Here is a 25,135-nt window from a genome sequence, read left to right on the forward strand (position 1 = left end):
AATATACATGTGATATACCGAAACTGTCTTGATTATGCCAAAAGAAAAAAAGGTTACAATTATTATTATTTGGTAACACTTCATTTTGATGGTCCATTTGAGTATTAGTAGACTGTCGGCTTAATAACTGTTAATACTGCTCCTTCAACAGACGTTTAACTAACTATAAGAAACTTCGCAAGTGCATGTCAACTTACACTAACACTAACCCCAACCTAACAGTTTACTCATAATGCAATGAGCATAAGTTGACATGTAGATGCAGTGTAACATAAATTCAACTAACGGACAATCAAAATAAAGTGTGGCCTATTATTATTTTCTGTTCTTGGAAAAAGAGAACAGTCTGTGTGCTTGTTAATATTAGTTAATGCACTGTGAGTTAACAAACTAATAAATAATGACTTTATTTTCATTAACTGTAATACCAGCCTGATAGTACGAATTAATTCGTACTAATTTAAAAAGAGGCCTGGTACCCAACCCCACCCCTAAACCTAACCTTCATTGGTGGATGAGCAAATCGTACTAAATTGAACAGATAAGATCGATCAAATTCATACGATTTAGCCACTAAATCAAAAAGTTACAAATTGCCATGAGATTGTGTTGGTAATACATGTACTGATTATTGTTTGTTTACGTCAGTAAATACATTGACTAATATGATTTAATGGAACCTTATTGTAAAGTGTTGTTATACTTTTTTAACATATAGAAATTTTACACACACTGTAAAACCCAAAAAGTTAAGGTAGCTCAAACCATTTGGCAAACCATTTAAGTTCAAAATCTAATCCTAATGAGTACTGTGAACTTAATCCATTTAAGTAATTGAAGCAATTTGAGCACCGCAAAACCCAATAAATGAAAGGAACTCAAACCAACTGAGTACTGTAAAACCCATTAAGTTAAATCAACTCAAACCGTTTGAGGAAACCTATTGCTATAAACCATTTGAGTTACAAAAACTAATCTATACGAGTACTGTGAACTTGCTCCATTTAAGTTGTAATAATGAGGTATTTAATTAACTCATTACCATCGACACTGAGTTAAAATCTTTTCAAATGAGTAGAATGAACTTTCAGTAAATTTTGAGTTAACTACACTCATTTCAATTGATCATGTTGACTGTTGGGTTTTACAGTGTATGTTTTATTCAGTTATTAATTTTTAATCAGCACATTGAAGCTCTCTATAAAAAAATGAACACAAAAAATACTTAATATGATAAATAATATAAGAACTTTCATAATAACTGATTATTCATTCGTAATAGTTGAATAGTGTACAGGTAAAGTGCAGCAGCTCATTCTTTCACTGTCTCAGTTCCAGCTGATATGTTCTCTACACTGCTGCCTGTTGTTGATCGAGAATAGTGCAGTCGAGCACACAGCATAAATGTCTCTTAACTGCCTCTGAGGTGTACACACTGTGTGTGGTGGTCTGTGCTAGAGCGAAGAAGTCAGACTATAACAAGATTTAACTTGTGCACATTCTCATGTACTATTTCACTAGCTCTGAATCTTCAGATTAGTTTTTGATCAATGACCAAATCTGAAACGTTTACATTTGATCTCATTCCCACTTTTCAGCATTAGGTAACACTTAGCTACTATATAGAAACATTAATAAAGATAATGGGTGATACAATTAACAATACTTTTTAATTACCATTATTGTTTACATATTAAAACAGTAGTGCAGTCTTTAAAACAAGTATGATGATATGTTGAAATTCTTAAGCTGTCCAAACAGCAATGCAAAAAAAAGAATAGAAACCTACAGTTTAAACAAGATGAATTATAGTTATTATAGTTATTCAGTGAAGAGCAGCCACAAATTCTTTCATTGCTTATTTTTATTTTATTTTTTTCAATTCCTATGTCACTTCAAGACACTTTACGATTGCAATTAATTACTCTGCTAACTGTATATTTTCTTTGAAGGTAAAACAGACTGTGTTAAAATGAATTCACACCACATTTTGACATTTTTGAGTGTATTTGTCCACTGAAGCACACACCCAAAGCCCAACACTGCCTATACTTGTCTGTAATACGCTCCATCTTGGATCGCATACACAGACGTCACCTGAGGAACAGCAGTAATTTTGCAGTATCAAGCATGTTGACAGTAATACAATGTTACATGATTTGACTGATCTGAAGAAGTCTGGCAGTGTACTGCTTTAAAGTATGCGTCACTGTCTTTTCATAGTCACTGGATGCCAAAATCAAAAACGAAAGAAAAATTATATTAATTGCCTAGTCACTACTAAATCTTTAAAAGCATGTGGAGCCCCTAGTGGTTCAGGGGACATTTGGAATTTGGGAATAGACATGCTCTAGTTTGATATGATTCAATATGTTTGATTCCAACTAATAAGCAATACAAATCTTCCATACTTTTTCCACACAAACACCACTCACACACTCATTTCAAAACACTGGTAAAATAATTCTGAGACCTCATTAGGCAGAAATGACCTATAAAAAAGGTTACAGATGTATTTGTAAACATGAAGGTGGTCAGTCTTTTTGTTGGTTTCATTTATTTTTTCCCAGAGACACATCAAAATACAAACCTCCTACATATAGGAGAAAATATTATTGCTTGTATCCATAGGCAGATGTGCTATAACCTCCTAGGGTCTGAGTGTCCACATACATGTAGCTCTTCAGCTCTTAAGTGGCTATTTTCAATACTCTAAATGCTTTATATTTTGTTACAGACATAGTGTCTTCCTGTAACTGTTTTGCAGCATATCAAATGTCCCAAACATTATTTTTAACTGTCCAAAATCGGAAAACCTTTTGTTTTTACTCTCTAATAGTCAAAGCAAGTAAAAAAAAAAGTTAAATATGCATTAAACAACTCAGGAAAAAAGTGTTTTATGTAAATTTAGACCACGAGTCCACATATATGGACATCATTTTTCTAAAAGTACAAAAGATGATACTTACCTTTTTATTCTAATTAGGTTCTAATAAGCTCAAATAGCAAAGAAAAATAAAAAATGCATGTAAAAAAAACACCTTGGGCCTTAAGAGGATAAAGGCAACTAAAAAAAAAATGTATTATGTTTACACATAATGGCCACACAGAGGTCTGTGCGTCACACATGGCCAGTTCTGTAGATACATGGAAAAGTGTTTTGAAAATCTCAAATGAATAGATGTGAATTGAGCACTTGTGCACGTAAAGATATTCATTCATTCATTTTCTTTTCGGCTTAGACTCTTTATTAAGCTGGGGTCGCCACAGCAGAATGAACCGCCAACTTATCTAGCATGTTTTACACAGCAGATTCCCTTCCAACTGCAACCCATAACTAGGAAACATCCATACACTCTCATTCACACACATACTATACACTCAGGAGCACCCGGAGGAAACCCATGCAAACACTGGGAGAACATGCAAACTCCACACAGAAACTCTAACTGACCCAGCCGAGACTCGAATCTGCGACCTTCTTGCTGTGAGGCGATTGTGCTACCCACTGCGCCCCTGTGCAGCCCTGTAAAGAGATATGTTTGAGTATATATTATGGTGTTATACTCAAATCTGGTTCTCCATCTGGCAAACCAAACAGCCCTCTGTGTGCACGCACATCACACAGTTAAACTTAGCAGTTTATTGATGATTTTTCCACTGTTGGCTCTAAGAAAGAACATAAGAGTGTTTTGTTTGATTAATAAGAAGCAACTGTCTGAACAAAGGGTCCATTGGCTTTAATTTCAGATAACAGTGTGGAGTGAATGCATCATCTGCAGTGAGAGGTTCTGATTGGTCTGGAGTAGATATCAGCATGTTCTGAACTTGTACATGCTCATACTGTACCAGCAATTTATCTTCTGCATTTGCAGACAGTAGTATTCTAGCAATTTACTGGTAATGTTACAACGTCTCGTTCCGCAAAATCTGCTGGAATGAGCTTTTCAGTATTTTTTTTTAAAAGAGCCTCTTCAAACATGATCTCTTTATGCCAATTTATCTGTAATTTTCAAAAAAAGTCTGTATGTGTGAAATGAGTAATTGACAGTAAATCCGAATTCCCCTTGTTTAAAGAGCATTTGAAGCTGCAGATGTCATAACTAGACTGTCACGATCACCAGCGATCCACTCCTGACAGATCGCTGGGGAACTACATATGTCATGTTTGGGAACTACAAATCCTATTAGGTCATGTCACACACACCAGTTGCTCATCACGGCTGATTAGACTCACACAGCTGAGACTAGTGATCACTGATCATTCAGACTATTTTTACACCACCCATACATCAGTTTAGTATGGAGTTTTTGATGTTTTTTGTATTTCATTGTTTTGTCTGTTTTTTGACCTTAGCCTTGTTTATTGTTTGATCCTGTTTGCCACCTATTTCGACTTTATGCCAATATTCTGACAACATTTTTGGATTGTCCTTTTTGTACCAGCCACTTCTGTTTGTCCCTGTTTTGCTTAAATATAATCTTATTTCATCTGCACTTAGATCCTCGTCTCTGTTGTTCCTTGCTTTGATCCCCACATGTGACATAGAAGGCATAATTATAACATACCGAAAGCGGTAACGCTTTATAAAAGAACTACACACTATAAATCATCTATTAACCATTAGCAAATAGTGAATTCATTATTTGTTAAGCATTAACTCAACAGTAATAGATGTTAGTAAACAGTTTATAAATGCAGATACAAATGCTGTATTCTTGACATTTAAAATGTATGCAATAATTGTTCTTTCATACAATGATGCTGATAAATTTTTCACGACTAAATTAACTATCGCATTATTTACAAATAATTTGTTTTTAAGAGTAGTTGGGGGGGGGGGATCATATAGGGCCTTATCATACACCTTGCGCAATAAAGTTCAAGACAAGTTTGCCCCGACATGTTGCTATTTTCCCATTTTCCACCACGTTTTTTAAATAGCAAATCTATTTGCGCCACTTTGTGGACTCATGGGTGTTACGGTCTAGAACAGGGTTGTTTTAAGGCGCATTGTTGACTCATTGCTTTTTTGAAGAACTAAAATAGATTGTGCAATAGACCAGCTGAGAGCAGGTCTAAAGTCTTGCCTCGCTTTCACATTGCTTAATACACACAAGATGTACAGCCATACAGAAATATCTTTACAAATGAAAAAGAATTCATGGTATAAAATGTTACAAAAATTATTATTTTCCACATAAATATAAAAACCACTCCCTCCTTCATCTCGGGGGGCTTTTTTCTGTTTATTCACGACAACTTGCTTTTGTATAATGTTATTATTATTCACAGTATTATTTATTATATGCATATTTATATATTTTTTATTAAAAACAAGTTTAGATTTGTCCACCTTTCAATGCCATGTGTCCAGCATGTGTGTTTGGACATAACTCAGTTTTTCACCACTCTTCGTTATTTTTGTTCATTTATTCATTTGCTGGAAAGTTTTGAAATAATTTTTTTGCGCTTAACAAACGAAATTAATTATGTAGGCTAATAGATGTTTTCAGAGTTCATAAAACACTTTTTTTTATCCACGAAAGAGAGACTCAGTATCAAATGAACCTTAAACAGTAAAATTACTGTAAAGTTTAAACGTTGCCAAATAATAGGAGTGTCAAAATATAACATCAGATTTAACAATATAATATGATGCAACATTTCAATGTTATTTAGTGATGTTTAAACTGTACAGTAATTTTATTTTAGTTAAGATTGCAAAGATGTATTTTTCATTTGTTATTTTTTATTTGTGTGTCTTCAAATGAATAGACGAGAATAAAGTCATTTATTTTATTTTTTCCTGTTTAGAATTTAACTGAGCCTTTAATTGTCATTTATAAGGGATTTATAAAGCATAAATAGTCCTCACTTTAGATTAGGTCACAAAACTGGATGAAGTTGAGTTAATAAATGATTTATTAACATACAAATTAACTATTAATATATGCCTGAATAATAAGATATATAAATGTTAATTTAAATAGTTTATTAATCATTTGCTCACACATTCTGAATAATTTTCAAAATCAGCAACTTCTCTCAAATAACTAGTTTATAACTGATATAATACGTAATTTAATAATGAAAAAAATTATAATTAACAAAGTATGAAAATACAATTATTATACACATTATAAATGTGCTTATCAGTCAAGATCAGAGCATTTGTATCTACAGTTATAAACTGCTTACTAACATCTGTTAATGTAGAGTTATTGCTTAACAGAAAACGAATTAACTATTTGCTAATGCTTAATAAATGACTAATAGTGTGTATAGTGTTACTAGAAGAATATTGTATCTGAGGCTGTCAAACTGGCGTCAACAGAGAAGGACCTGAACTCCAAACAATCAAATGGTCAGAATGTAATTGAAGATTACCAAAACCAACTTTTTTTCAGTTGATTAACTTGAATGGATTACTTGTTTACATGAAAAATTACAATGTTCATTCATTCATTTATTCATTCATTCATTCATTCATTCATTCATTCATTCATTCATTCATTCATTCATTCATTCATTTTCTTTTCAGCTCAGCCCCTTTATTAATCTGGGGTTGCCACAGTGGAATAAACCACCAACTTGAAGGATACCCTTCCAGCTGCAACCCATCACTGGGAAACATCAATATACACTTATTCACACACATACAATATGCTGGGCTTTTCCCTCGCCTGGCGTTCTTTGGGTCCGGTCCTCCAGAGCGGTGTGTATAAAGTTGCAAATTTTCTAAAAGAGCAACACAGTCGTGCAGCACGTCCTTTTCAGGATGGTGCTCCGACCATGCGTTTCTGGATGCGGTGGTTTCCTGTCCCTGGATGATGGGCACGAGCACTGCGTTGCATGTCTAGGGGTCCAGCATGTTAATGCGTGCTCGTGGGCAGTTCATGTCGTCATTGCGATGCCATGTCTGTTGCACTGTTAAAATCGTCGCTAGCCCTTGCAAAAGGGCGAACCATCCCAGCTGTCCCCTGCTCGGGCAGGTCTGAGGGTTCCAGTGGGAGATTATCCGCCGCCTCCGGGCCCGCGGACCTCCCGCTCCTCTAATCGCTCCATCCAAGTTTCGAGCGGAGGAAGCGATCCGTCCAACCAGATGGTAGCCCTTACGCTCGATGACACCGGGGACCAGATGTCCACTGCTGCATCGGAGGGTGGGCTTTCATTGTCCGACGAGGATCCAGACCCGCTCGCCTTGCAAGCTATGGCCACCTACCAGCGCTACCAAGCGCAGGCGCTGGCCCAGCTGCACGGGGGTGGGTTCGACCCAAGCTTGCTACACGAGCTCCGCACCGCAACTGACTATGCTCTTTGGACTATTAAGTCCACTGCGTGTGCGTTGGGGGAGGACGATGTCCACATCAATGGTCCAGGAGCGCCACCTCTGTCTAAACCTCGCTGACATGCGCGAAATCGACAAAGTCCGCCTTCTTGACTCCCCCATATCCCAGGCTGGCCTGATGTGATGGGTAATGTCATCTATCAGCGGGACCGTAAGCCCGCTCCGCCCGCCGAGGTATCCACATCTGCTGCTCCTCGCCGAGGGCGCCGGCCTACGAGAGCTGCCTCGCCCCTGCCTGCACCTCTGGCGAAGCGGGTGCATCGAGCACCTCGAAAGCAGGCAGACGCCCCTGCCCAGGGCGCCGTTAAGTCCGGTAAACGGACCGCGAAGCGTCCCTGAGACAGATCATCTGGAGAAGAGGGAATTTGCTCTTTTCCCGCTGGAGGGTCCCGCTCTTTCCCCAAGTTTATGGGTGTGTATTTCAGCCCCCTGTCCACCCCGGTCTTGCGAGAGGAGATTACTGTCCTCCTGGCGAAGGATGCAATCAAGTCTGTCCCTCCAGCCAAGATGGAGAGCGGCTTTTACAGCCCGTACTTCATCGTGCCCAAAAAGAGCGAATCAGCCAATCCTAGATCTGCGCATTTTGAACCGCTGTCTGCACAAGCTGCCGTTTAGAATGCTCACGCAGAAGCACATCCTCCGGTGCGTTTGTCCTCAGGATTGGTTTGCAGCGATAGACCTGAAGGACACGTACTTCCATGTCTCCTTTCTTCCATGCCACCGTCAGTTTCTGAGGTTTGTGTTTGAAGGTCAAGCTTGGCCATATAAAGTCCTCCCCTTCGGGCTCTCTCTGTCTCGGCGGGTCTTCACCAAGCTCGCGGAGGGTGCCTTAGTGCCCCTTCGGCTCACGGTCATTCGCATACTCGATTATCTCAACGACTGGCTGATTTTAGCCTACTCTCGGGATTATGAGCATGTAAGCATGCTCTTGATTATGCACAGAGACAAGGTGCTCTGGCACCTCCACCTGTTGGGGCTTCAGGTCAACCGAGAAAAGAGCAAACTCGCCCCCGTGCAGAGCATCTCTTTTCTGGAGCTGGACTCAGTCACCATGACCGAGCTGATGCTAAACTGTCTGAGAGAGTTCAACAGCAAAGTAGGGGTCCCACAGAAGTTATTTCAGAGGCTCCTAGGGCATATGGCATCAGCAGCCGCTGTCACGCCGCTCAGATTACTCCATATGAGACCACTTCAGCACTGGCTTCACGATCGAGTCCCCAGACACGCATGGCACGCGGGCACACACCGAGTCACTGTTACTGCGCTGTGTCGCCGCGCCCTCAGCCCTTGTAACGACTCCTCGTTTCTACAGGCCGGAGTGCCTCTAGGACAGGCGTCCAGTCATGTTGTTGTTTCAACAGATGCTTCTAGCACGGGCTGGGGGGATGTGTGTTGCGGGCATGCAGCTGCGGACCTGTGGAAAGGAACCCAGTTGCATTGGCATATCAATTGTCTAAAGCTGTTGGCAGTGTTCCTCGCAGCACAGCAACAGCACAGCGATGGTGGCGGATATCAACCTTGGCGTTCCTTAGCTGTAGGTATAAGTCTCTCTTCAGCTTAAAAAAGATGCCTCATCTTGCTTTCGCTGTGCTTTTATGCGAAATTGATTGCAACAAGCATTTGGTGCGCAAGCTGACGCTGCCAATTCAATTGGCATTTCATTGGCCTATTTTCATACTTTTTCAGATGATTGACTTTCTGAACGAAATCCCCATACGTGGATTAAAAATCCACTATAGCATTTCTGTTCCCCTCCTCGGGGAACAAGGTTTACTTTAGTAACCAGAGTGTTACTTCACTAGAGTCCCTGCATATCACATGGGAAAACCATGGACTTGGCAACCCTGGTAATTATCATCACAAAATATAGGTCATAAAATCATTTGTATTGTGTGAACACACCCATAGTTATCTGTACAGGCATCATTCTGGGTGTAAACACTTTTTAACACTTTAATTTCCAATGGTAAAAAAAAAATTCTTTTTTTTTTTAAATTAGTATAATGTAGGAAATATTCCTTGGTACAGACATGCCCCTATTGTTCATGTATCCTGGGAAAGCAAAAATCAAGTTCAGACAGACTCACACAGGGCGGGACTAGATTACACCCCATATACACACAAACAGGCATTATGCAGTAGTATGTTAACAAGCTTTATCCAATGCATCCACTGAACCCTAACCCATGCAAGGTCAGCACTCGCAGCTGCTGTTCAGGTGCTTAGTCAGCTGAGAGAGACAGGTAGGGTTTGAGTTTGTGTGTGTGTGTGTGTGTGTGTGTGTGTGTGTGTGTGTGTGTGTGTGTGTGTGTGTGTGTGTGTGTGTGTGTGTGTGTGTGTGTGTGTGTGTGTGTGTGTGCGTGCGTGTGTGTGTGTGTGTGCGCCTTGTATTCCTTACATTGTGGGACCAAATTTTCCCCCTGTATAGCAAAAATGATGTCCCCAAATTTTGGGACATGAGAAAAACAACTCACACAGAATCAATTATTTTGAAAATATGGTTGCTTTAAATGTGGGGTTGAGGTAGGGGGATAGAATTTACAGTTTGTACAGTAAAAACATCACTACATCAGTAGAAAGTATCTTTAAACCTGACAGAAACAAATGGAAAAAACAATGCATTTTTGACAGGTTGTAATATTGCGAACATTGGGCCTTACACAGAACTACAGGTGATTTTGTTTACCCAATTCACAAACTGTATACCACATGTCTTTAGACTGAGAACAAGCAAACTCCACATGACCCAGCTGGGACTTGAACCAGTAACCATTGAGCCACCGTACAACCAAAACGTTTTAGTCCTATCTTAAAATTTTCTTCCAAAATGTATTTACAGTTAAAGTCAGCGCCCCTTGATTTTGTTTTCCTTTTTTAAATATTTCCCAAATGATGTTGAAAAATTAATTATAATTAATAATTACCCTAACCTGCCTATTTAACCTATTTAACCTAGTGAAGCCTTTAAATGTCACTTTAAGCTGTATAGAAGTGTCTTGAAAAATATCTAGTAAAATATTTTTTACTGCCATCATGGCAAAGATAAAATACATCAATTATTAAAAATGAGTTATTAAAACTATTATGTTTAGAAATGTGTTGGAAAAATCTTCTCTCCATTAAACAGAAATTGGGGAAAAAATAAACAGGGGGACTAATAATTGAGGGGGCTAATAATTCTATCTATTTTAAATATTTAAAAAATAGTATTTTGTAATTTGTATTTTATGGGTTTTATGAAAATGGGTTATTATTTTGTATCAAAATACTTTAGTGTCTTGTATTTTTTGTATTTTTAAAATAATATAAAATACTTGGTAAGAAGTCTACATGATGAAATCATGAAAATGCAGCCTTAGATTGATGCTTTCTCAGTTATTTGCCTAGACTTGAGATCAGAACATAAAAATGATTAAGAAGGAGGTCAAAGCTTGGAGTATAGATGGAAGTTATGCAACACACATAACGAAAATGATAGACATAGCATGGGTCTATTTGAGTACAAGTCAACAATCACTGAAAATAGTATACTGCTTTAGAACAGGATATGAAGCCTAAAGTGCTGCAGGTGGAAATGGTGAACAACTTTAAAACACCTAAAAATTGTGTTGAGGCGTAAACTGAGATGCTTCCAGTTAAAGAAGAACTGACAAATTCTTGGGAGAATGAGTAAACTGCACGTGTAATAGTAGTTTTGGATGAATTGCTGAAGACAGGCAACATAAAAGTAATCCTTACAGTGGCTGACTTAAACTTGCTCTGAGAAAAGTTGTTCTCAAACATTGTTTACTTCACTAATTAAATTTAATGGTGAGGGGATTGATCGAATATGCCTATTGATGGAAGGTTTATTGATGGAAGAAATGTCATGCTCCCATGTAAAGGTACTTTGTAGTATTTTCAAAATACAGAATTTGATTTTGATACTTGTTGTGGCGGCTGTATTTTGTAGTTAATTTTGATACATGTAAAATTGAGGTATTTGGTATTTTATTTTAAAACACATTTCAGTGTATTTTTGCCCAAACCTGTGTGTGTTGATTTGCATGACAAATGAGCAGGTTTAGGACTGAATTCAGTATCAACCACCCCCCCCCCATCCCCCCCCCATCCCCTGAAATGCTTCCATCAGCAGGCAGAGGTTTGCTCTCTCTTTCTCTCACTTCATCTGTTTATGTGTAAGCACTTCATTGGTCTGGGTTGTTGACATAAATTACTGTGCCCGCTGCTGTTATTACAAGTTCTCTGGTATTTTCTCACCCATCAGAGAGTTTGTTATGCCATGCACAAGCACTTGTTTGAGATTTTCCAGAGTTATTAATTTTACACTCTTGGTTGATTGATTTATAGACTGTGGTTCAGTCTGTTATTTCTTCATGTGGATGGCTCTCAAAGTATTCACAAAAGATTATGTATTTATAAAGAGAGTTGTAGCTAAACCTTTTCATCATCAGAACATAAAGACATCTGGGGCCTCATGTACAAAGACTTGTGTTGGATCAATACTAAAACATTGCGTACGGACAAAGCTGTAAATGTTCAGATGTATGAAACAGTGCGTACGTGGAATCCCACGAATATTCTCTTTGTACATCCGAATTAACGTGAAATTGAGCGCACGTGCATGAGTGCAAAACCCCTCCCTGCCTCCTCCCACTAATAAATATGGTAATGACTCTACTTTGGCAAAACCAAACAAAAAAGCAATGGCAGAAGCAAGCAAGAAGAAAAACTTCACAGAATGTGAATTGGAGGTGCTCCTATCGGAGGTAGACCAGAGAAAATCTGTTCTTTGCTAGTTTGTCCTCCGGAATTAATAACAAAAAAGAAAATAGAGTGGGAGAGTGTAGCTGATGCGGTTAACGCAGTGGGGTCTGAACATCGCACTGTGAGTGAATTAAAAAAGAAATGGTCAGTTGTAAAGGTGCAGGTTAAGAGGAGAACAGTGACGCACCATCAAAGTGTGGACCGAACAGGCGGGGGAACAGGGGATGCTGAACTAACACCCTTTGAGGAGAGAGTTGCCTCAATTGTGGGTGACACTTTACTGTGTGGAGTAGTATCCGTGTCTGTGGAAGACACAGATGTATTAGAGGAACACTTTGTTAGGGCGGTATAGCAGCACCCCTCCGCTCTTATCAAGGCAGCACCACCGGAATTACAGCTGCCCAATCGCCCGCTGACTGAGAGCGAGAGTGGGCATCATTGGTCAGTTTGTGGATTGTTGAGGGGGGTTAACAGCCACGTCTTTAATGGATAACCGCGGTCTCCTGATATGCAGTTAAATAATTACACTCAATAAAATATAAAAAAATTAGCTGGAATGATCAACAACAATATTTATTTATAAAGAACATTTAAAAAAACAACCAAGGTTGACCAAAGTGCTGTACATAGGAGTGCTAAAGACAGAAGCAGAATATAAAAGAAACATTTAACAAATAAAAGCAATAAAACAGTTATCAAGGAGTATTAAATGCGAGAGAAAATAGATAGGTCTTTAAAACAGACTTAGACACAGAAATGGAGGGGGAAAGTCTAATACTATCTTTAAATACATCACTGTAACACGTGGATGACAGAGACAACGTTAGTGCAGGTTTATTCGGTAGTCAGGCAAGCAAGGGTCAACACAGGTGCAAACAGATGAATAAAGGCAAATCTAGAATCGTAGTCACTATAACATGCGAGAGTTTGGAAGGCAGGCAGTGAACATGGACAAACAGACAAACTTGGCATATATCAAAACACGGAGAAACAAGACTAAGGAAAACGCTTTGAATTGTCACTTTACAGGTAAACAAGACTTGGCAAAGTGAGTGTGTATGCTGTTAAAGTAGTGTGTGTAATCAGTCCAGAAGCTGCCTCAGCTGTGGGAGTCTAATCAGTGGAGACTTGGAGCAGGTGTGTGTGTGTGTGTGTGGCATGATTGAATATGTAGTTCATAAGATGTAGTCCAAGTGAAAATGAGTGCTTACCAGCGACCTCTGGTTGTTAGAGATCGCTGGTAATCATGACAGAGCCCCCCCTCTAAGTAGTGGCTTCCAGACACTCCTAATATTGATCAGGCGGGAGGTGGAGCGGAGGCGGAACAGGGAGGAATGGAGGGCCAGGAACATGCAGCGGAGGTGTACCTGGGGCATGGAGTTGTGGAGGGCCTGGAGCGTGGAGCTGCGGTGGGCCTGGAGCGTGGAGCTGCGGTGGGCCTGGGGCGTGGGGTTTAGGTTCAGCAGACATCGGCGGGTCATATGGACCTGATAGATCACACAGCTTTGGCAGCTCTGTGAAGTCCTGCGGCCTTGGCAGCCATTCGTATAACTCAGACTCTGACTTTTCGTGGGACTCAGGTAGCGGTTCGGGCCTTTCGTGGAACTCAGGTGACTGCTCTGGCCATTCGTGGGACTCAAGGGGATCTGGCGCCCGCCATTCGGGAACTCATGCGGCGGCAGCCATTCAGGAAGCTCAGGAGGCGGTGGCGGCCATTCAGGAGGCTCAGGCGGCGGTGGCAGCCATTCTGGAAGCTCAGGCGGCCATTCAGGAAGCTCAGGCGGCGGCCATTCAGGAAGCTCAGGCGGCGGCCATTCAGGAAGCTCAGGCGGCGGTGGCCCTGGCAGCTCTGGCGGCAATGGCAGCGGCTCTGGCAGCTCTGGCGGCAATGGCTCTGGCAGCTCTGGCGGCAATGGATCTGGCAGCTCTGGCGGTGACTGAGGATCTGGCAGCTCTGGAGGTGACTGAGGATCTGGCAGCTCTGGAGGTGACTGAGGATCTGGCAGCTCTGGAGGTGACTGAGGATCTGGCAGCTCTGGAGGATTTGGCAACTCTGGCAGTGACTGAGGATCTGGCAGCTCTGGAGGATTTGGCAGCTCTGGCAGTGACTGAGGATCTGGCAGCTCTGGAGGATTTGGCAGCTCTGGCAGTGACTGAGGATCTGGCAGCTCTGGAGGATCTGGCAGCTCTGGCAGTAACAGCTCTGGTGGTGGCAGCAGCTCTGACAACTCAGGTGGCAGTGGCCATTCTGGTGGCTCAGGTGATGGTGTTTCAGGAACTATGGCAGGAACAAGACTTGGACTTGGAACAAGAAACCATCTTCTGAGCAAGTGACAGACTGGCGCTTACCATATTGTGAGCTGGAGAACTGGAAGCGGCCATCTTGTGAGCTGGAGGACTGGAGGTGGCCATCTTGTGAGCTGGAGACAGAAGTATGGGTGATGCAAGCATATTGGTGCTAATGTGTTGGGCAGCAAGCCCCGTCGCCAGCGGGTCTTGCTGTCTATTGCCCCCCCCCCCCCCAAAAAAAAAAAAAAAAAACATTTAGGGGTCTCATCCACCTCGCCCATAGTGAAGATGGAACCAATGGCTTGTAAAGCCACATCCAGGGCTTGTTGGAAAGATCCCCGAGGACCAAAACGGATGAGGGTGGATTTTAGTGGTTCATTTAGTCCACAATAAAAGAAATCAATGAGTATACAGTCCAGGAGGGTGGTGTCATTGGCTATGTCCAGAAAAGAATTAATATGGTCCTCGAGGGAATTCGTACCTTGCCTTAATCTGACTAGACGTCCTGCTGAATCCATGTTTGGCCGCGTCTTCTGTAACACGTGAATGACAGAGACAACGTTAGGATCCAAGTGCAGGTTTATTCGGTAGTCAGGCAAGCAAGGGTCAACACAGGTGCAAACAGATGAATAAAGGCAAATCCAGAATCGTAGTCACTATAACAGGCGAGAGGTTGGAAGGCAGGCAGTGAACATGGACAAACAGACAAACTTGGCAAGGATCAAAACACGGAAAAACAAGACTAAGGAAACCGCGTTGAATTGTCACTTTACTGGTAAACAAGACTCGGCAAGGAAGTGAGTGTGTGTGCTGGTAAAGCAGTATGTGTAATCAGTCCAGAAGCTGCATCAGCTGTGGGAGTCTAATTAGAGGAGACTTGGAGCAGGTGTGTGTGTGTGGCATGACTGAATATGTAGTTCATAAGATGTAGTCCATGTGAAAGTGAGTGCTTACCAGTGACCTCCGGTGGTTAGAGATCGCTGGTAATCATGACAATCACTCACCAAGAAGCCACCCATCACGCACCCTGCCACCTTGGAGCCTCGAATGTCCTCTAATAAGGCCAACACTGGCATTGCCATAGACTAAGGGTTGTATACATTTGCTAATGCTTTTATATGTTCTAAATCACATAATTTGTAAAAATAAATAAATAAATTAACCCATTTTATTAATTATAAATTAATAGCAATGTTTTTCACATGTGTTGGTAAGATACTTTGTAGAGTGCCATTTAACTTAATTGCGTCTGGTAGTCGCCAAGGGAAATAAAACAAACGCACACAAGAAATACACGTACGCCAAACATTAAGTTGGCATGGACCAATGTATATTCTCACGTTAATTTCATCGTTAGTAAATCCAAACGTGAGCCTGAAGGTTTTTGTGCGTACGAAGCATTGATACATGAGGCCCCTAATCTTTAGCAGGTATTAAAACTTAAAAAAACCTAAATCAAATAAATAAAACTCCAGATGAAAAACAGCATAACATTAACAAAATAAGTCAGGCACTTGTAATCAAATGCCTTAACAGCAGAACTTTCAGCAGTTTGTTGGTGTGTGCTAATATGTTGTCTGTTTGCCAGAAAAAGTTTAGCAAAATTTGGTTCGTCCAAAAGTACAATGGATCTCATTCACCACATATCCGTATGCATTTTTATTTTAATTTTTTGTCTGTGAAATTTGCATATGGATGTTTTCACAAATAAGTGATGATTCATCAAAAACTTGCATACTAAAATATAAAATTGGTACTTTTTGGTGACATTGCGGACGATGATCTAACAGTGAGTTTCCGCTTGCACATTGCAAACTTAGAGGAGCGAGCATTTTCAATTCATTCATGGTAAAGTGGAGTGTAATGCACTGTGTTAGTGTTGATGCCAGTAGAAGCCACTCACACCATGTCAGTCATGTTGTGACTCACAACTTTTAACACAATCTCAGAAAAAAAGTTACACGCTGGTACAAATAATGTTCCTTGAGGAACAGTTTTGTACCGTTGTAAAAATTGGACCTTATATGGTATAGAAAAGACCTCTTATGATACTGTTCTGTACCTTTTATGGTACAATTGAAATTAAGGTACACAATTATTCTCATATAAAAGGTACAAAAGTGTAGAACAACTCCTTTATTACAACACCTATGAAAATAAATATGACTGGAAAGGCAAAGTGACTATGAATAATTTCCATGTTAAAACAAGAATCATCTTTTAAAAGCATATAAAGAAATATAAACATTAAATATTAAGTTCTATAATACAATAATACAAAACAACTGGTAAAACATAAAACTACAGGTATTGTAAACTAAACATTTAAGGCATTTTATATAAATGTTTGGTAAGAATTTTTGACACTGTTAACCCTCAGGGGTCTAAGGGTGTTTTGGGGTCCTGGAGAAGTTTTGACATGCACTGACATTTGTGCTGTTTTCCATATCTTAAAAACATATTAATGGCTTAAGTGTAATAACGCTGTAAACAGCACAAGCTGGGCTACAATAATACCTAAGCAGCATATATGTGTTTGTGTTTGTACAAAGTGTCTTGTCAACGTGGTGTTACTTTTATGGATCAGAATTGACCCTTTGATGAAGGTACAATATTGTATCTGCAGGTTTTAAAAACCAAAGGTGCGTTTTGGTTTCCCATGGTACAGATCATGTCCTTAAAGGGACAAACTGCAATGGTAAAAATTAGTTTCTTTGTCTTAAGGTACAATTCTGTCCCAAAAAAGGTACTGCCCCAGTGACAAGGGTTTGTACCTTCTTTGGGACGACATAGTACCATTTTTTTCTGAGAGTGCAGAGAGCACAGATATGCTTGCTGAGAGTGATGACTGACTCTTCAGTTTGCCCATAGAAATACCTACAAATATTTGCAACTTTTTTAAATAGACTTTTTTATGTTCAGGCTTCTGCTTCTGACATCAAAATCTTACATTCATTTTCCTTAAAGTTATTTTCTTCAGTTCCATAATTGTCTTTTTCTGAGTACCGCTATTGGAAAGCCCTTATATGGGGTGGTTTGGGCAGGTGTTATGCAAATTATTAACCTTATATGAGCACTCATTTAGAACACTCCAAATTCACTAACAGATGAACGAGTTTACAAAAAAGCTCACGTGCACACACTTGTTTTGAATTAGACAGAAAGGGATTCATGAGAAGTTCAAATGAGCATATACATATATCAAATGTGTGCAATTATTAAGTTAAATAGGCTGTCTTAACTTTTTCACATGACTATGTATTTATAGAATTTCGTAACTAATAGAAGTTTCAAAAGAGCATACATATACATACATACATACATACATACATACATACATACATACATGCATACATACACACTTACACACTTACATACTGTGTTTATTAACTTCAGCTCTGCCCCAAACAGCCTGTAATGTAAATACCACTGTCAATTCAAATGGCCTGTTTACTGTCATTATCCAGTCTGCTTTAGATGGGGGAAACCATACTGGTTGGATTACCCTGCACCTCACTGAGCTCATTGTCATTTCAGCAGGTTACATTAGTTTACATTTCTTGTTTTTATCATTATTCATATTTTCTCCCGAGCCTGTTTTCCATTTGTATAAATCTCAAAAATACTGTATATTGGGTTAAATATCACTGACGTCAGTGCATAGCCAATCATATTAAATATAATTTTGAAAATGTACTACTCAAAACATATGAATAAAGCTTTTTTCTCACTAAGCCTGACCACTTTTGTGTTTTTTTTTTTCCAGAATGTGCTCAACTGAAACGGGAAGTGGATGGGCTTCAGGTGGACCTGAAGAGGTTGGAGGTGGAGGTGCCAAAACTAAAGTCATTCCTGGAAGCAGCAAGAGAACAGATTCTGGAGTTGGAGAACCAAGTCCAGACCCACAAACAACTACAAAACCAATACCAAGATGCCCATATGCTCATAAACGGTGAGTATACCGACAGTTTAAAAGTGATGTCATCTTTGTGGCATTAGCAAAACAAAACAATTGAAAAAAAAAATCCTAAATAAAATGTCTTAACGTAGAACTTATTTTTTAAGCACTTTGCTTGATTATTAACATTTTTAAACTTTTTGGTTTATTTTACTGACCCCTAATTTTTGAGCATTAAGACCCTTGCACTCAAAGGATTTTTCGCTTCTGCTTGTTGCTAATGTTTATCATCTCATAATGTGTGATGAAACTGCTAATGTGTGTATGTAAACCAAATGGCAAATGTTGGGTGTAACATACAGAGCACACAGAACTTGCAGATTAAAACGTACTCAATGGCGAGTTTCAGCTATAAGAATGAGTAAAACATACTGTATAAAACTGGTCATTTATATAAAATAGTTCTAGATATAGCATGGGAATAAAACTTAATGTTAATATATATATATATATATATATATATATATATATATATATATATATATATATATATATATATATATATATATATATATATTAACATTTTTTTTTTTTATATAATTTTTTTTTTTTTTTAATAAAGAATTTTAGAAAACCATTTGGTCACACTTTACTTTGATGGTTCGTTTGTTGAATTTAACTTACATGCCAACTAATTCTCATTAGATTATAAGTAGACTTTTAGGTTGGGGTTAGGGTTAGTGTAAGTTGACATGAACTTGCAAAGTTTCTTATAGTCAGTTAAATGTCTGTTGAAGGAAGGAGCAGTATCAACAGATATTATAAATAGCATAAAAATAGTCCTTTGAGTCGTTCCCTTTGACTCATAATTGGAGTGGGTTTTTATATTCTATCATGTCATGATTAATAACTGGATAAAAGCATTATCCTGACTACATTACATATAAATGCAAATGCATTATTGCTAAAGCTTAATAACAACAAACTGTAATTCAATTACAATAATATATTTAATATATGTCTGCAGTAGCGTAATGATATAATAAAACTCATATGTAAATATCCCAATCCTGCCACAACATCATGATGTAACAACTGCTACTGCAGTAAATTATGGTAACTCTGTGAAGGAGCCTTGTAACTGTTCATGACTCAGTGTTGCTCATGTTTGCCAATGCTGTTGAGAACATCAGTTCTGTTTTATCTAGCTTTAAATAAAAAGGTCACAGGGATATTTGCATTTACCACTTCATTCAAACGGTTTTCTTTGGAGCTAGTTGTGGGACCTAATTAAGACTTATCCGCATGTAAACAAAGATACACCATGTTCCTGTTAGGTGCGATTTGCATAAACGGATTTTATGTGGCTTAAATGAGCAGTGGCATTTACTTAAACATAAACATTATACTAAACGTTTAGTGAAAACATTACAAAGTTAACAAGAAAAAAATATTGCAATAATTATTGTTATTGCTTTATTGGCCAGCCTGCATTATATTATATACAATATATTAAAAAATACTCATCATATAGTTGATAGAGATTATTATAGAGTTGTTATAGACATGATATAGTAGTTTTTACTTTTATTCCCTTTTTGCCCTCTATGTTTATTTGGTTTTTATCCTTAGACATTGATGAACACATGGGTGTTGTTAGGTCTATTTTAGGGGGGCTGTAGCCCCCCTATATTTCTACTCAGCCCCCTTAAAACTTTTCCAATTAGCTCATGAACTGTAGACCAAATTATCGTCTCTGTCTCCTTTAAATTTGATATAAAGACGGCGGCAGAATTCAGCTTCTCCATGACTTTCGTTTTTCATTTGATCAGCAAACCACAGCAGTGCAGAGTGAGAGAACAAGGTGTGTGCTTATCAATAGATTGTTATAAAATATGCTTATTTGCAGTTCTTTGCTATGGATACACGTGTATCACTTGTACCCCAATGTCAGATAGGAGCAATCAGGTTTCCAATCTACTGTTTCCTCTGTGCTCATCTCATAATCACAGCTGTTTCCTCCAGTGAAAATGTAACTCTTAACGAACTTTTTACTATTTTTATTTCAAAATGAACTACCATTATAAAACACATTACAGTGCATGTGGCATTATCTATACCACAGTCATGCACAGAAAGATTAAACACAGTGACAGAACCACTTAGTGAATGTACTCTTTTTAACTGTCAGAGTCACTAACAGAAATGAAAACATCATGTTTTGTCTTGTATTAAAAAAATATTTCCTATTTTAATATTAAACTCAGTTTGTGAAATATGTGAATTACCCTGTAGATGAAAAAAAAAATAATAATAATAAAAAAAAAATATATATATATATATATATATATATATATATATATATATATATATATATATATATATATATATATATATATATATATATATATATATATATATATATATATATATATATATATTTCACCTTACTTAAAGCTGTGTTACACACTACATTGAAGGGCATTTTTAAAAACCCATAATATGGGCTCTTTAAAACTATTATGATTGGAAATGTATTGAAAAAATCTTTTCTCCGTTAAACAGAAACTGGTGGAAAAAAAAAATAAACAGGGGGCTAATAATTCAGGGGGGCTCATAATTCTAACTTCAACTGTATATATATATTTTTTTTTTCTCATATGAAATATGAAAATCCTAAAATTGCCCCTGGATGTACATTTGGTGATGTGTGTGTGTGTTCATGTGTAACAGGTGTTTTAGAGTTGCAGTCCAGACTTGCCCATGATGTGTTTCACTTGCTTTTCAGTTCATGACTGTGTGTTTGTGTACTGTTGAGTGTGCGTGTATGTGTTTGTGATGGACAGAGGTGTTTAGGGGAAAAGGTCTCAGCCCTCCTGCTTGTTTCTAAATGGAGACTCTGAAACTCTCAGTGGTGTAGTTAAAACTTGTGAAATGCTTCCCTTGTCAGCAAGCCAATGGCCCCTAACCTCCATGAGCATCCTAATGGGAGATGTTCCTGAAACAGCTTAATGTTTATAGAAAGCAGACAAATTGAGTAACTATTCAGTTGATTAGATGGATTAAATAGCTGCCTGAGGCCTTTCTGCCACAAGACAAAACCAAGTAATCACACTCTCCAGAATTTGAAATCTTAAATGTTTTTCAAATTCTGCTCAAAGATTTTAAAGAAGTATTTTATGCTTACCAAATTATACAAAAAGGTGTAAAAATATATGTATATAATATAATATATATATATATATATATATATATATATATATATACAATCAGGAACAGGAAACTCAGGCTACAATTCGCACAGGCTCAAAAAAATTGGACAATAGAGGATTGGAAAAACGTTGCCTGGTCTGATGAGTCTCAATTTCTGCTGTAACATTTGGATAGTAGGGTCAGAATCTGGCGTCAACAACATGATAGCATGGATCCATCCTGCCTTGTATCAATAGTTCAGGCTGGTGGTGGTGGTGTAATGGTGTGGGGGATATTTTCTTGGCACACTTTGGACTCATTAGTAACTATTGAGCATTGTGTAAACGCCACAACCTACCTCAGTATTAAAGCTGACGATGCCTATCCCTTTATGATCACAGTGTACCTATCTACTGATGGCTACTTCCAGCAGGATAACACATCGATAGAGCACCTTTGGCATGTGGTGAAACAGGAGATTCGCATCATGGATGTGCAGCTGACAAATCTGCAGCAACTGCGTGATGCTATCATGTCAATATAGACCAAAATCTCTGAGGAGTATTTCCAGTACCTTGTTGAAACTATGTCATGAAGCATTAAGGCAGTTCTGAAGGCAAAAGAGGGTCCAAATCCAGTACTAGTAAGGTGTACATTATAAAGCCTCCTCATGGTTCTTCCCCAAAAAACAGACAGTTGCAGCTCATCCAGAATGCTGCGGCCAGGATTCTGACCAGAAGCAGAAAATCAGAGCACATCACACCTGTCCTCAGGTGTTTTCACTGGCTCCCAGTTACATTCGCAATAGATTTACTACCTGTCTATATATCACTAAATGGCCTAGGACCTCAATACATTACAGATATGCTCACTGAATACAAACCTAATAGATCACTCCGATCATTAGGATCACATAAACTAGAAATTCCAAGAGTTCAGTCAAAGCAGGGTAAATCGGCTTTCACTACACCCCTCGCTGCAGGAATCAGCTTCCACAAATGATCAGATGTGCTTCAACATTAGGCACATTTAAATCAAGACTGAAAACACATCTGTTTAGCTGTGCCTTTACTGAATGAGCACTGTGCTACATCCGACAGATCGCACTATTGTGTCTTTCTTTTTTTTTAAATTCTTTTATAACCTGTTTCAACACATTTTAGTCTGTTTTTATCTGTTTTAATGATTTTTATTATTTGTTTTTTATTTATAAACTTACCTTGCCTTGCCTTAAAGTGGCCGGTATGTGTATATATATATATATATATAATTTTTTTGATTTTTGTAACAGTATATGTTTAACCTTCACCTAATTTCACTGAGCCCCAACAATTGAGCTTTAGAGTATAAAAAAAACATATTGTTTATATAAAATAGTCTGTCTAAATAATAATAATCAGTCTTAATGGATGTCAAATTTTGTCATCTGTATTTTTTTCTTCTAAAGAATTTTAGAAAAAACGTCTCAGACCAAAATTGATATATAAATGAAATGTAGCTAAGTACTCTGTGAACTCTCTTGAACTATGAAACAGCATAAAATGGCCCTTTGAGATGTACAGTACTTATTCCCCTAGACTCATAATTGGAGCAGATGGATTTTTTTCTGTGCCTTTTAAGGCAGAAGAAGGCAAAAATGGAGCAAAACAAAGAGTCTGTATGTTTATACGTCTCTCTCCATCTCGTCTGGTCATGTTACGGTGACCAGAAAGCAATTATCAGCAGGCTGCTGAAGAGGCGAAGCCCTCCTCACAGGCACTCTTTTACCCCAATCGAGAAAATGTCAGACTGACACGGGCAGCGCAGTAGAGAGCACTTTCACCAGAAAAAAAAAGCACGACGTCACCTTAACCGGTCTCAGCCTCTCAAAACCAGCCAGACAGCCAATTCTCCAGCAAACAGACAGAACAAAACAGCCCATTTTTTCCTCTGAATAAAGCTCTCCTGACTGGCTGTGTAGCAAAGCGATCCCGTCAGCCGTTCTGTAGTTCTGGAATACATCCTGTTGTGAGTTAGCAGACCTGCTCGCCAGCACAAACAGTTTGAGAACAGAATGACCGCTTCCTCTGGACTGTGCCTTCAGGTGTTTATGACCGGGGCCTTTAGTTCCTTTAGAGACAAACATGTTTGATTCTTGTAATCTGCTCTCCTTCTGCAGCTGCTGTTTTCACAGGATGATGCAATGACCTCATTATTGTCTGTGCATTGGGTAAAGACATTGTTGTGCTTTCTGTGCTGTCTTTCCTCGGGAGATGTGCTTTAAAATTAGAACCGTGTCTTACAAATAATTTCTCTCTGGATTTCTGAAATCTCACAGGCATGGCTGTAGATAGGGTTTGACAATTAGCGAGGTCTGGAATTTGTTGTGAATTGTATAATAATAAGGGCTGTGTGATAAATAAGATGCTCTGTATATGCTATATGTGAATGTTTAAGGAATTAAGGGTTATAAATTTTAGCATGTGTCGGTTGCTCAACTATTAAATTTAATGAAAAAGCGTACCCTGAATCATGCCCAGTGATTTCTTTTTTTGTTGCTCTACTGATCTGTTATATTATGATTCTGTTTAATACAGTTTAATTCAGTATTTGACACAAAGTTTCTTACTGACAATATCACAATGATCATTGTGTTAGTCTGACTGAGTGTAAATAAACTGTGTGGCCCTATTTTGCTTGCTGCCTGTCAGTTTAAAGGTCCCTATAATTAAGATAATAAATTGTATATTCAGTCTGTTAGTTTTTTAGTATCTACTTACCAGTGTATTCCAAAACAGCGACAAAATTTGCATTTAAAAAAATATAAAACTGATATAAACATCCAAGTTTGTGACTTGCATCTAAATCGATCAACAATTTTTTTTCACGTCACCTCATACCTCAGTTTCTCATCAAATCTTGACCAATCAAATTCTCTCTAGCATCTGACATGCCCCGCCCTCTTCAAGATGCTTCTCATTTGCTTTTCATTTGATGCGCTTGAGCTCAACCACATAACGAAACGCTATTGGTTGTTTTTAAAAGGGGAGGAGCTACTCTATGTCCCAACCTCTCATTTTTCAGTTGAGATCGAATAAAAAAATGTTTTCAAAGCACTTCACAGGAACTTTAAGTCCCTGCGATGCAGTGCTTTCAGATATTACTACAAAAACAAAAGAAAAGTCTTGAAAATGTCATAATTGCTTTGACAGGTTTCTGTAGTGATAGCTGAATTTAAATACAGGAGTAAAGTTCATTGCATACCAAGGACGAAGTTTTTTAGTCTAAAATTTTTACACATTAAAAAAAATTATTTGACTTTATGTTGTGTCAATCACATTTAAACACTGCTCTGAAATTTTTGTCACAAAACGGGTTAGTTTTTTTGGTGTTTTTGCATCAATGTCAAACCAGCGTATAAACCACAATTGTAAATGGCAAACTGCACAGAGCACTTTATGACAAAGTGTGGACTTAGGCCCTGTTTACACTAATACGTTTTCATTTTGAAATGCATAAGTTTTGCAATGGTTACGCCTTCCTTCCACACAACCCCAGAGTTTTAAAGCACCAAAAACGGAGTGTTTAGAAAACGCTCAAGAGGCCGTTTTGGTTTTAAACCACTGCTGCTCTGTGTTAGTGTGGATGGTGGAAAACG

The 25,135-nt window shown here is 38.4% G+C and overlaps 1 protein-coding gene across 1 annotated transcript in view; it reads left to right on the top strand.

Annotated features, from left to right (window-relative positions):
- Window positions 1-25,135, top strand: part of LOC130246098 (trichohyalin-like) — a 144,323-nt gene that overhangs the window by 9,735 nt on the left and 109,453 nt on the right. Inside the window, exon 2 of the mRNA XM_056478960.1 lies at window positions 18,175-18,360. Within this exon, the coding sequence (XP_056334935.1) occupies window positions 18,175-18,360 (186 nt within the window). The remainder of the gene's footprint in view (window positions 1-18,174; window positions 18,361-25,135) is intronic.

This window comes from Danio aesculapii, chromosome 18 (assembly GCF_903798145.1).
Source record: "Danio aesculapii chromosome 18, fDanAes4.1, whole genome shotgun sequence".
Taxonomy (NCBI): Eukaryota; Metazoa; Chordata; class Actinopteri; order Cypriniformes; family Danionidae; genus Danio; species Danio aesculapii.